At 40.9% G+C, this 13,040-nt stretch overlaps 1 protein-coding gene across 3 annotated transcripts in view; it reads left to right on the forward strand.

Annotated features, from left to right (window-relative positions):
• Positions 1-13,040, forward strand: part of ANK2 (ankyrin 2) — a 183,686-nt gene that overhangs the window by 115,139 nt on the left and 55,507 nt on the right. For 2 of the 3 annotated variants that reach the window (XM_040063639.2, XM_040063640.1), the window contains 5 exons: positions 310-408; positions 516-614; positions 3,171-3,269; positions 5,483-5,581; positions 10,599-10,671. In XM_040063639.2, the coding sequence (XP_039919573.1) occupies positions 310-408; positions 516-614; positions 3,171-3,269; positions 5,483-5,581; positions 10,599-10,671 (469 nt within the window). Of the gene's footprint in view, positions 1-309; positions 409-515; positions 615-3,170; positions 3,270-5,482; positions 5,582-10,598; positions 10,672-12,044; positions 12,126-13,040 lie in introns of all 3 variants that reach the window. The other variant, XM_058420498.1, reaches the window with a different exon arrangement.

Below are 13,040 nucleotides of genomic sequence, written 5' to 3' on the forward strand. Positions count from 1 at the left end.
ATTTTATTAATGGGCTTCTCAGCTTCCCAAATCACGTTATTGCAGGAAATCTTGTGCATTCATGCCTGAAAGTTTTCCTCTATGGTTATGGTGATGTAATTGTTTTGGAGCTGTTTGTCAGCTGGAACAGGAACGACATTGACTCAACTTTGCTTAAAAACACCACCCATATTCAGAAGCTATAGTTAGGATCCGATCATGTTTTAAAGATGAGGAAGTGGGAAAGTCTAGATTTTTTCCTTACATGAAGTAAGTTTTTATTCTTACTTCTATCTGTTTGTTTACTTACTTGTTATATTCCATCTCCAGGCGGGACTGACATCCTTACACCTTGCAGCTCAAGAGGATAAAGTGAATGTAGCTGAAATACTCACCAAACATGGTGCAAACCAGGATGCTCAGACAAAGGTAAATCACAGAGTGGCTGCTGTCTCCAGCATGCCAAAGGGTGCTACCCTTGTCCAAGGAATGTTCCACTGAGCTTGCAGTTTTACTTCTTTGTTCTCCTCCTGTAGCTTGGTTATACACCTTTAATTGTGGCCTGTCACTATGGAAACATCAAAATGGTGAATTTTCTCCTCAAGCACGGAGCAAATGTCAATGCTAAAACAAAGGTAAAGAATTTTCCATTGCTTTTGCTCTTTATTCTGAACATGGCAACCCAGCACTCCCACATGACATATGTGCTTTTTCCCTTGGGAACTCTAACCATGGCACGGGAGGTGTCAACATATGGTAGCTGTAGTGGAATGCCCTCTGTCTGCTCCACCTCATGGTGTGGTGTTCAGGAAAGGAAAGCCAGATAACTCTATGTGTGTGAAAAAATGACACAGACAATCAGTTTCATTGGTTTTTCTTTTTCTTATTACTTGCAAACTAGCAAATGAAAGTTTGTTCCTGATCTCATTTCCACATGGTTTACACCACTGTCATACCACTGTGCTGCCAAACTAGCAAGTAACAATTCAGACACTTTGAGGGTGATGCCAGGCTCTCTCCAATATGCTGGGAGAAGAGTGGGAAGAGTTACTGCTGTTCAGTGTGTGGGTGGGATGGCTCTGGGAGCGGAAGCAGCTGTGGTAAGGGAATGTGGTTTACTCAGGGATAGTTTGGGATTTTCTGAGGGGAATCTGGCTGTGCTGAAATCTGACCAGATACGCTGAAATGGGATTGACTACTCATAGCCAAAGTCTGAACAAAGCCCACTGACTTCAACAGTTTCTCCAGGGATAAACTGGTGGGCACACCAGCTGAATAGGATGCATTTTGTAGCAAGAGCTGTGTGTCTTCTGAGAATACAAAGAGAGGATCTGGTGGCAGCAACAGTGTGTTGCATCCCAGAAATCACCACATTACCATTGTCAGAAAGAGAAGGTTAACTCAGGTACTGTAGGGCTCCAGCTTGGCTAAAGCTGACTTCAGATAATTGATGGCTGCTGGCTACTAGCTTCAAGCTGGGTGTCTTGGGACCAGCAGGAAGCAGCCCACTGATAGTATTTGTAAAATCCTGTCAAAGTCATGGCTTGCAGTCTGCTGGTCCCTCTGGTCTGCTCCCAGTCCCAGCTGGCACCTATGGGATGATTCATTTCTCAAAGTAACATGATTTTGTCACTGTGGTCACAGTGATAAAAACCAGCCAAGTAAATAAATAAAAGATTCTGGCCTATGGGGTCCCTCATGGGATCACCCAAAATCAATGGGCAGGACTCAGGGATTCCAAAAGGACAGGCAATGCCACTAGAAAAACAGCTGATGAGAATTAATAAAGCAGACACTAGCGGGATCCAAACTATAGCTGCCAAGACATTCAGCTGAGGTATTTGGAGGCTAACTTAAGGGACAGACAAAGTTGTGCCTCTTGCATAAAGTCTCTCTTTGTGTTTAAAGGGCCACTGGGACAAATTATGATTCCATTCACCCAGGTATTTTATTTATTTAGAATAGTTTCATTATAGTCATCAAGTTTGTATAAGGAAGCAGTTCTCCAAAATCTCACACCTAGGGACCACTAAAAATACTGGCAATCTGTCAGCTGGTGTTGTGGACTCAGTTTAAAGAATAAACCCTGGATTCAGGATAGGCATGTTAAAGAATGAATATCCCCTGTTGCAGCTTGGGCTTTCACTAGAGAAAGCCTGCACGATGCTTTGTGCAAGGAGCACAGGAATTCTGTTTTGGAAGGACTGTACAGTAAGCAGTAGCTCTTAGCAGTCCGTGCACTCATACCATCGATTTAAGAACAGTAACAGTTCTGAACTTTCATCGTCTAATTAACAGTGCAAAGCATTTCTGGCATCTATTTGCTTGCAGCAGAGATAACTCTCAGAGCACATTTTCAGAGCCTGCCCCAGGCTTTATGTAACGGTAGAGTGAGATCAACCCAGGGTTTTCTCCCGGTTTTTTCTCTGCCTCCTTTCAAAGCCAATTGTGAATAATTTTGTAAATCAATTGCCTGACTGGACTTACACAATACCATCTCAGATCAGGCAGCTTAAGCACACTTTGGTTACATTTCTATATTGTGTGACACGAGAACAAACCACTGGGGCGGATGAGTATCTTGAACTGAGCGTGCTTATTAAGGTAGACACTGTGTACAAGTTTCTGAGTGTAATTACAGCTTTGTCCTCCTTTTGGAGGCCAAGTGAAGCTAAAACTGATTGACATTTGTAATAGGTATATGTCGTTAGCCTTTCAAAAAGCAAATAGGCTTTAATCACTGCTGCTAAAAATGATGTGTTTTTTTAAATTGACTCAGATATTTTAAAAGCAAATCTTGGGCCCTCTGTTGAAAACTAGGATGTGAGAGGAAGAGGAATGTTCTCTGCCTCAGCTATGATTCCACACCCTCAGCATGCCCCTTTAACTTTGCTATTCCTCATTATTCCTTCCTCTGATTTAGAAAATGGGGGAGAAATGGCTTTTCATAGATTTCTTTTATTGTGAGAGAAATTATTTTTGAATAAGAATATTACCCTTCCTTTATATTTTCATTAATCTGGGGAAGGAGAATTATTATTACTGAAGATTTATCATTTTGGGGTCGATTGGTGTCATAATTTATGTTTGAAATATCTCAAAAGGAGCAGAAGAAAGCGAAGTGAAACGTGTGATCTAATGATCGGTTCTTGTTCTTTGTTTGCTTTTGCTGTCCCCGCCGTGGATTACAGAATGGGTACACCCCTCTTCACCAGGCTGCTCAGCAAGGTCACACTCACATCATCAACGTTCTGCTGCAGCACGGCGCCAAGCCCAACGCCATCACCACGGTAAGCCTGACGTGCCGCTGGGAACTTGTTTCCCTGGACAGTTCTTTTCTTTCCTTCCTTAGGGCTCAAGAGCTAGCCATTGCTTTGGTGAAAGTATTCCTCATACAGCTGGTTGTCATATGTGGAAATGTAATTTCCCCTGCTTCTCCTTATCCCCTTAAGGTAGTTCATATCTGACCTAACTGTGTGCTAAGCTAAAAGTGAGGCAGAGAAGCAGATTCCTGAGCTGCAGGATCGGGCTGGCCACAGCTGTCTGTGCCACGCTCGTTCAGTGTCCCTCTGCCTTAACAGTTCTCTCAGGAAATTGGTAACTCCAGAAATTCTCCATAAAAATCAAAGGCAGTTCAAAACTTACTGGTTTTGGCTTTTTTTTCAGACCCAAATTTCTGTCCCTCTATCCACTGAATTGGTTTCAGGTTCTTATTGGGCTCACCTCAGTGAAGTCAGTGAAGTTAATACCTCCTCAAAGACTGTCAATAACTCCTGGCACAACTCCTTTGCAGTCAGCCAGCCAGGAATGTGACTGTCCTTTTCCACGTTGATGTTGTTATTAGTCACCTCTAATTGGGGAATCATTAGAACACTGCCAGAACATCCAAAATTCCTGTCATTCCCTAGAGTGGATCAGTTTTCTCTATGCCTTTAATGTGCGTGCTTTAATCAGCATTGGCACTGTGTTTGGTCCTGGAACAATCACATGGAATAAGCTTGTGTGAAAGTTATCCAAAATTCCAGTGTGTGCACTGGATCATCACGTGAGAGACCACTGTGGTCAGCTTCTGGGGCTGTAGGTACTATTTGAGATGTTCATCTGAGGGTCTCTTGACTTGATTTCAGTCCTCACATTGGGGCTGTCATGCCCAGCTCCAACCCAAGTCCAAGCAGCCATAGGGATGTGTGTTTGCTGCAGAGTTGGCTGCTTCCTCAGATACTCGATCTGTCCTTGTCCACAGAGAGCAACCTCTGGCTTGAGATAAGAGAGAATTTCAACCTGAGACATCTGGCAGGGACATAGGGGAGTGGTGTATGAGCAGCTAATGCACAAGTGACAGTAACAGTCAAATTATTTGTGCTGTGAAGATGCTAATCTGTTCATTGTGTGCTTCTAATCCACAAACTCTGTGTTGCTTCGGGGTGGCTGAACTAAACGAGTACAGAAGAGTTTAAATTGTAGATAACTAGAGTTGTTGCTAAAGAAGAGAGAGCCCTCAGGCTGATAAACCCTGAACATGGTGCAGCAGGGTCACAGGAGAAATAATTTCTGTGCAAAGAGCGGTGCAGTGACAGTCCATGATTCCTCAGGAAGCCAGCATGTTTTCCCTTGTTTCAGTGCAAAATAGTGTGGAACGATTCTGTGTAGAACTCTTTACAAAGAACCACGGAGCACATCCCTTCCTCCCCTCCTCAAGCTCAGTGACACTGGGTCTGTGGCCTGTCAGTGTTCCAGGAGATGAGATGGGGATAAATAGACCTAAACTCTTGCTAAATTATTTTAGTGTCCATTTGATGAATGACATGTCCTTAAACTATGAACATTTAAACTGCAAATAAATGTATTTAAATGAAACTACACTCCTCACCCTTTTGTGATCTGTATTTGTTAAATCATTAACTTTTATTAACTCTTAATGGATATTTATATTTATATTTATATTTATATTTATATTTATATTTATATTTATATTTATATTTATATTTATATTTATATTTATATTTATATTTATATTTATATTTATATTTATGAAGGAATAGGGATATATGTGGACAACACAACTGTAATTTTGTATTCCCCAGATAATGAATTATAGCTGGTAAAGGTGTAACAGTTTCAACTGGGAGTGAAACTGTAAGAAGTTAAAATACTTTTTACTTTTTAGAAGAGTATTTCTGCAAAATAAACCCCAAACTTACGCAGACAAGACACGCTGTATAGTGAAACGTGAGCCCTGAAGGGTTAAACCATACAGCGCTGTAGTATTTGGAATTGCTGGCAGATGTAAGTGTGTTGTGTTACCATGGCAATTGGGGCTATAGTCTTAAAGAAGTTACAAAGGCAGAGTCAGATGTAACGGTAAAAAAGCCGTGATTTTCCTAGGCTGTGCCTTGTTTTGGATGGAAATGCTGGCTCATGCAGCGTGGAGAGTGATCTCATTGGTTCACATCACAATCCTCCCTCTCTCTCAGCGCACTCTCCCCCTCTCTCTTCCCTTCAGAATGGTAACACAGCCTTAGCCATCGCCAGGCGCCTGGGATACATCTCCGTGGTCGATACACTGAAGGTTGTAACGGAGGAGATCACCACCACCACAACTGTGAGTTGCACATGCATTCAAATGCGGCTCTTCTTTACTCAGAGTGTTGTCTTTCTGCTCTTCCCTCAGGCTCTCCGTGCATCTCTTTCCTTTTCTGTTTTGTTTGGGGAGTTTTAGCTTCCACCCCCGCCCCCCTCCCCCCGCCCTCCTTCCCTTTCTGTTGCATTTTTGCTACAGTTCTTTGAGTGTATCTTATAAGCATGTGCAAGTGTGTGCAAAGCAACAGGCTCCCCTGAGCTAGGGAACAAAATCTGTGTGCACACAGATGGAAAACAACAATTCAGAGTAGAATTTGTTTCTAGACCTGGATCTGAGCTGCAAACCCAAACTTTCCAGAAGTTTGTGCATCGTTGTTTAAATCCTGCCTTGCTTTCTGTTTCTCTTTTCACCTCTCGCTTCCCATCTGGCCTTACATCTCCACACTTTTGGCACCTCCTAAGGCTCAATCCTTGCACCATCTCTACGTTTGGGCTGCACTAGCCATGGCCTGGAGCCAAGCCTAATGATGCTCACTGGATGGTTATGAATCACATCCATCATATTTTTACTCAAGTCACTTCCAGTTCAAACAGATCCTATTTTTTCCAAAATGCAGAGGAATCTTTCCTTGTGGGCTCAGTCCTTTCAGTGCTCCACAGTCTTGGAGTCTGTATTTTGACATCAGGGTTTGGGAACGGTGTGCGATGAACATCAGCAAGGTGGTACTGCAGCTTTAAGCCAGGAAAAGCTTATCCATTTGGACACCCTGAGAGGAGATGAAGGTTTTCCCTTCTTCCACTTTTACCTCCCATGTACAAATGTTATAGCAGGTAGGAATGGAGAACATTAGAAACAGTGCATAGTTTAAGAAATTAGATTTAATTTAGATCTTGGTTACTGCATTTATCTTGAAACACTGCTCTGAAGTCATCCTTGTAATTATTATTATTATTATTATTTTTTTTTTTTTAATACAAAATTAGTGGTCTAGAAACCCCATCAGCTCTAGATGACATTTAGGAGCTCAGAGCTGTAAAAATCCGTGGATTACTAAAAAGATGCCACTGGTCAGTCATGGAGGGGATTAGAAGAGAAGTCCAAAAATCTCTTGTAAAGAAATGGGAAAATTATTTTGATTTTGTTGCATGCTGACAGAAAGTCCCATTTAGTATGAACCAAGGAAGATGCAATAAAGATAACATGGCATAAGGTTACAAATAGGATGAGTTATAATTTATTAATGACCTGCAAACATCAGGCTGAGTCAGGTTTGGAGAATGAATTCCAGCGTAATTCCAGAAGTCTCTTAATAAAGTCTGTGTGTCTCTGTTGTTATTACTTCATGTTCTTGTTTAATTATATAGTGCATCACACATGTACGTGCATAAACACATATGTATCTAATCACAAGTTCAGGAAAATAAAACCTTAGAAAATTTTTTGTAGAAACTTTAGTTCTTATATTTTTAAGCTCCAGAAGACATCTTTGTCACATTTTCTGTGCTGTGTCCTGGCAAGGGTTTTTCATTTATTGTTTGATAAAAGCAGCAACTTCCTTTCTCATTTCCACTGTGTTTCAGTGTGCAGCCTTGGACCTTGTCTCATATAAGTGTTAGGTCTTTGAAATTGTAGGAATTGTACTACGAAAAGACACATGTGAGTTATTTACTTGGATAAGTATTTCTTTAAACATTGAGGATTAATGTGTTTTTTCTACCAGATACCTGGGGTTTAGGACTGAATCAAGTGCTGAAACTTACTTGCAGAGTTGACCTTTAGTGCTCCCACATAAGAGAAATCTGAAATCTTGATCTGTGTCTGCATACTTTAAAAGTCAGGTGGGAGCCCTCCATAAACTCATCAGATTCTCCAGCTACGAACTCATCTAACCCTTGTACTTTAGGGATGTATGGAATGGTGGTGTTTGTCAGGGGGATGTTGATTAAACATAATTTCGAACAAGTCCTGCAAAGGAGGGCTAAGTGGCAGGTGCTCCCTGTGGTCAGGTTCTCCAGATGGTGAGGCTGGTGCTGCCAGACCTGAGAGCAGCACTGAGCCCTGAGAGAAGGTGCTGTCACCATAGCTACCTCATTCTCTGAGCTGGGCTGAGCACTGCGCCGAGGATGTCACACAGCCCGATGCGTGATTGATATGCAAGTCACTGCCACTCGAGATGAGGAAAAGGTCCCCAGTGCCAAAGCCTTTCTTTGCTGTAGCTTGGAACAAATCTTCCTCTTACTTGCATTAGTGCTGTTATTAGTGGAGCCACATGAATATACAGTAATAGAGTGAATAAAGTGCACTTTTTTTTGCTGGCCGATTAGAGAGCAATAGGAAATGCGAATAAACTGGACTTTCAGAGGTTTGCTATGCATTTAAGTTTGGGGCCATTCATACAAACAAGCATAGCCTTCCTGTGGATGGATGAATATGCAATGGGCTTTCAGATTGTTTGCAGTATGCTGCTGTGAGTCAGTAATTGGTGAAAGCACATATAGGTTGACATACCTGAATTATATATTGGAATTACTCTATGTCACTCAATGAAAATGTGTTCTTACAATGAAAGGCTCAGATACAGAAGCCTTAAGTAAACTCCATCATGGAATTCTCAGTAGCACTAAACTTAGGGCTTTGAGAAATAAGCACTGAGCAATTTTACATGTGGGCCATTCATGGGGGCTGGATATGGATTTTAAATGTTGAGAGTATTTGATGTGCCTATCAATTAAAAAAAAAGTAATATCACACTAGTAGTTCCTTTAAAAGCATTAATTCCCTACAGAAATAGTTGGGATTAGAATTAATGTAGAATTAATGATTCTTGCTGAGTTCAGTGTTTCAAAGATGGCATTGAAGATTTTCTGTTCTGTAATGTGCACGTGCGCATACACTCTTTTGATTCTCTTTTCTGAGTTTTGTTTCAATTGTTAAATTATGAAGTAATTTTTTTCTTACTGATGGGAAAGCCAGGAAGTCAATAAAGTATCCTTCTTTCCCCATAAATAGATAATAATATATGCAAGCCTTAGAGACCAGGCTGTTTTTATATGGGGGCCTGTAAAAACCTAAGTAACGAATAAATGGATTAGGGTTATAACCTATATAGGGTTATATCGATTGTCCATAAACCTGGTTACTGGGCTGATAGAAGGGTGGACAGTGATCCCCTCTACCTGCAGCTTGTGCTTTAACTTAGCTGGTTGCTCAATTTGTTTGTTAACTCTGGTGTTGAAGAGACAAAGTCAGCGCCACCTGAATGATAGCACCTCCCCATCTGTCATTGCTGGCCTTGTCACCCCACTGCTGCCTGACATTTCTATCCCAGGAAAGCCATGGGAATATGGGACGAAAGTCAGTCCTGGTGGTAGGGGCATTCAGCAAGTATAAACTAATTTGCAACCCTGAACATGTGTTCTGCTGCAACAGAAATAATTAGTTGTTTTTACTCATGGGGGAGAGTGAATTTAGGAGCCTAATTGGGATTGCCAGTTGTGGCAAAGGGCATTGTTCTTTCCCTGTACCTCAGGAGGGTAAACTGGAACTGCTGTCAGAGTTAAATAGATTTCAGAAACATAAAGCAGACTTTTAAAACTAATTTCCAAAGTAATTACTTGACTGGTAACTTAGTTATTTATGAAAGTGCAGTATTTTACAATAAGCAAGAATGCTGGCTTTTTCAGTTTGTGAGAAACAGAGAAGTACGTAACAGGATCAGGAAATAATTACTAAGTTTTGTGCAACAAAAGCTGCTATTGACTTCACTGCTTGATATCAGCGGGCATTTTCCCAAAAGAATATTGCATAAGGGACTCGGGATTTGGCTGATTTAACGATCCCTCCCATGAAAGGCTTTCACTCCTTTGCATGCCGTGTTCATGTATGCACGACGGACGGTATCAGCAGCAGGGAGTGAGCACCGCCTCAGAGAGGGTTTCTCAGGGGAGGCACGTGGCCTCCTGGCACTGCTCTCCATGCCAGAGCGACACCTGTGCTCCCACACATCCTAAAGGGCCGTGTGCTGGCCGTCCTCCGCAGCTCCGCAGCTCGGCTGGGAGGGGCCAGGGAAATTGGTACTTCTTGGCTCTGACCGAGGCACTTCTGATCACTGCTTCTTTTGAAGCCCTTGGCATTTCCCCCCCGTATTATAACATGCTGAAGAGTTCCCTGCAGGCAACTTTTTCACATCTTGCACTTCCTACAGATTCTCTCGTTATGTTCTTCATCTCCTTCTCCAGTGTGAATCTGAATGCTTAAAGGATGTCCCCATTCTGAATTCACCACCCCTGAACATCTTTTGTTTCCTCCCAGAAGTAATTTATGATGATAAAATTATATTAAAAAAAAAGAAACAACAAATGTCCAGTGCTTTCCTCCTCTGTGCTCTCATGTTTAACCAGAATCCTCCCACTATTCCTCAGTCCATACGTGCCTTGATTCACAATATTTTGAGCTTTTAGGTGCACAAGTGTTTCAGCATCTTTAAACAATTTTTTTTTTCCTCTGATATCTGTGTGCTTAGGGGGAATAGACATGATTTATGAAAAGGATATAATTAATATGCACTGTAGCCACCTTTTTCTGAAGAGGGGGAAGAAATGTTTCAAGTGATCTGTGTAAATCCTCCACATCTTTTTTTAGTTTAGGAATTTCACATCATTCATAACTTCATTTCCAAATGCTTTACAATTTAATAATTTCCATATGACCCATACAACTTTCTGAAGCTCTTTTGTAGACATTACCTAATTTGTTTTAAAACCATCTTGGAAACATTGAGCTGAATTGTTCTACATGCACTATTTTAAAATAAATTTTATTTCTCTGACCAGCTCATTATCTTATGTTTTTTTTACTTTTCTGCCAGAAGAAATGTTACCTTATGCAGCACTGAGAATAGGAGCTTCTGGAATAAAGATGAAAAAGAAAGTTAGGGCAAGGGGAAACACAACATGAAATGCCTCAGCACATCCCACTGCTGTCTGTTGAAAATACCCTGCTGTAAGCTTTGCTCCTCTGACTGATTCTGTCTTTGCAGACTGTAACAGAGAAGCACAAGCTAAATGTACCTGAGACAATGACTGAGGTCCTGGACGTGTCAGATGAAGAAGGTGAGTGACTTTGCTAAATCCCTCTTCCATGTCACCTATGTAACCACTTAGATAGGCTCAAGAAGCTGCTTGACTACTCTGACATCTTCATTTTGCTGTGCTTGTAATGAAGTTCTTTTTTTGATGATGTAATCTTTATGGTATTTGTATAAAGATGCCAAAATTTGAAATAAAGCAAAATCCTGAACCCCTACATCTTTTCCAGAAAAAGCTTATCTGAGCCAAATTGACAAATGAGACCATTTCCCAACTGCAAGCTTTAAAATTTCACTGTAGGGCTGTCCCAATGTTGGCTTTGACCCTCCCATAAATAAGAATCTGAGCACTACATTTTTTGGATCTGTGCCACCTGTATCGGATACAAATATCCAGGAATTTTGCCTAATTGGAAACATTTGTGTAAGAAGATGCATAAGGTGGGAGATGAGGAGAGCCCCTTGAGGGAGCTTTTGGCAGAGGGGGGCTCAAGGATACACATGGTGTGATACAAAGTAGCAACACGCTGATGAGTTCGGACTTGGGTTTCAGAGGCCTTTGCCGTAGAGACAGGAGATGTGTTGCATCACTTAGCTCCCTCCCAAGGAAATTTTTCTGACCTTCCGGGAGGAACGATAAAGTATTACACTTTTATACAGCTCAGTATTGCAGAAATTGCCTAGACCCATCCTTTTCTAAGCATTCACAAGTGACTTCTTAGAAATTTCAGTCACAGCAGTACTAATAAATAAAAACACGTTTGGAAGAATTTTCTATGTTCCTTTTTACACTTGGCAATGTTAATATTACAATATCCTATGTGTGCCATTTTATGGTGTTTGTTATTATTTCATGCAAATCATTTGTAGAGTGAATAGTTTCCAGGATGCCCCGGGAATTTGGGAAGTCAGGTTATAGGGTTGGTACTTTTCTTTTACAAAGAACACAGATGCCCTTGTGGTTCTAAATGGTGCATGGAGTTAATGGCATTCATTAATTACGAGTGCTTGTATTGCTTTTAGAAATGGGATTTATGCTGATAAATTAGTACACTCTTGAGAAAATATGATGCTTTAGGCTCCAGATGCAACTTCTTGTTTTAAAATGCAAAAGCAAACAAGTGTGACTCAAAATCAATTATTTTCTGCTGCATCATGACCAGTGAAATTATTTGCTACTTTGCCTCTGATTAAGAAACATTCAACTGCTTGTGTAATTATTATGTTGAATTGCCTTTAAATCGCTTGTCGCCTTTTGTTCACCTTGTTTAGTTTTCTCCTGGTCCTTTGACCTACCATTGAATCATCTTTAAATCCACAAAGCCTAAATGTGTTCCTGCTTCTAGAGGATTAATCCAGGGTGTGCCTTTTTCTTAAACCAATTTGTGTGTCGTACAGCCTTTAAACACTCTGATGAGGAACCCTTCAGTGATGGGGAAGTGTATAGTGGCACGGGTGCCGTTAGCAGGAGTTCGTGGAGTAAGACCTACAGACTTTCTCTTTTTGTTTAACTCGGACTAGTTTATTTTTGGTGTTGAAACAACACGTTTGCATAATTTGGGTACCTAACAGTGCTTCTCTCTGATACTTTTGAAGTGTGGCTGAGTGTGTGTTTCCTGAAAGGTGGGAGGAAGAAGGGAAGCCAGAAAATCTCAGATTTATTACCTATATCTTGAGGGTGTTGGCAGAACCTGAGGACGCTGTCCCGCATGACTAATGATCTCCTGTGCTTTGAATTAACACTCGCTGCAAGAACTCCTAACGTGGATGGTGCTTGTCGCAGTAACTTAAAATATCTGGGGACAGGAGCGCTGCAGAACTTGTTTAATGGAGAGGATGAAACTTTTAGTGGTGGTGGAGCTCCATAAGAGGTTAGCAGCAAAGTTTCTGTGATTTTATGTTCTTTCAACTGACACAATATGTCTCAAAATAAATCAATGTGCTCCTGCAAACCTGCCAGCTGTATTTATATAATTATCAAGTTGGACACAAGAGTACTTGAGCAAAGTATTTCAGGTCCCATTGTGTAGCGTGCTCATCACTGATGATAAGCATTTTGTGTTTTGCTTGGAAGATAGTTATATTGCACAGTTGTACGCTGTCATGTTGTCAATATAGTATTCATATTCCTAGAACAAAATTCACATCCAGTCTTAGCAGTATAAAATAAAAGACAAATGTCTATCAGATAGCTCAGCTTGGTGTGGAAGGTCCTGCTCTCTGTAGCCTATTTTAAAATATCTCAAATGGACCGAGAGTCCCACTAATTCTTCTTCAATTTTCTTGCGGCATTTTTGTGTTTATCCACTGAATTATTATTCAGAATTCTTTAATTTTTATGTTACCACAAAACCAAATATTCCTTTTGAACAGAATCACATTATGTTTTTTTAT

The sequence above is a fragment of the Hirundo rustica genome, chromosome 5, assembly GCF_015227805.2.
Source record: "Hirundo rustica isolate bHirRus1 chromosome 5, bHirRus1.pri.v3, whole genome shotgun sequence".
Classification (NCBI taxonomy): Eukaryota; Metazoa; Chordata; class Aves; order Passeriformes; family Hirundinidae; genus Hirundo; species Hirundo rustica.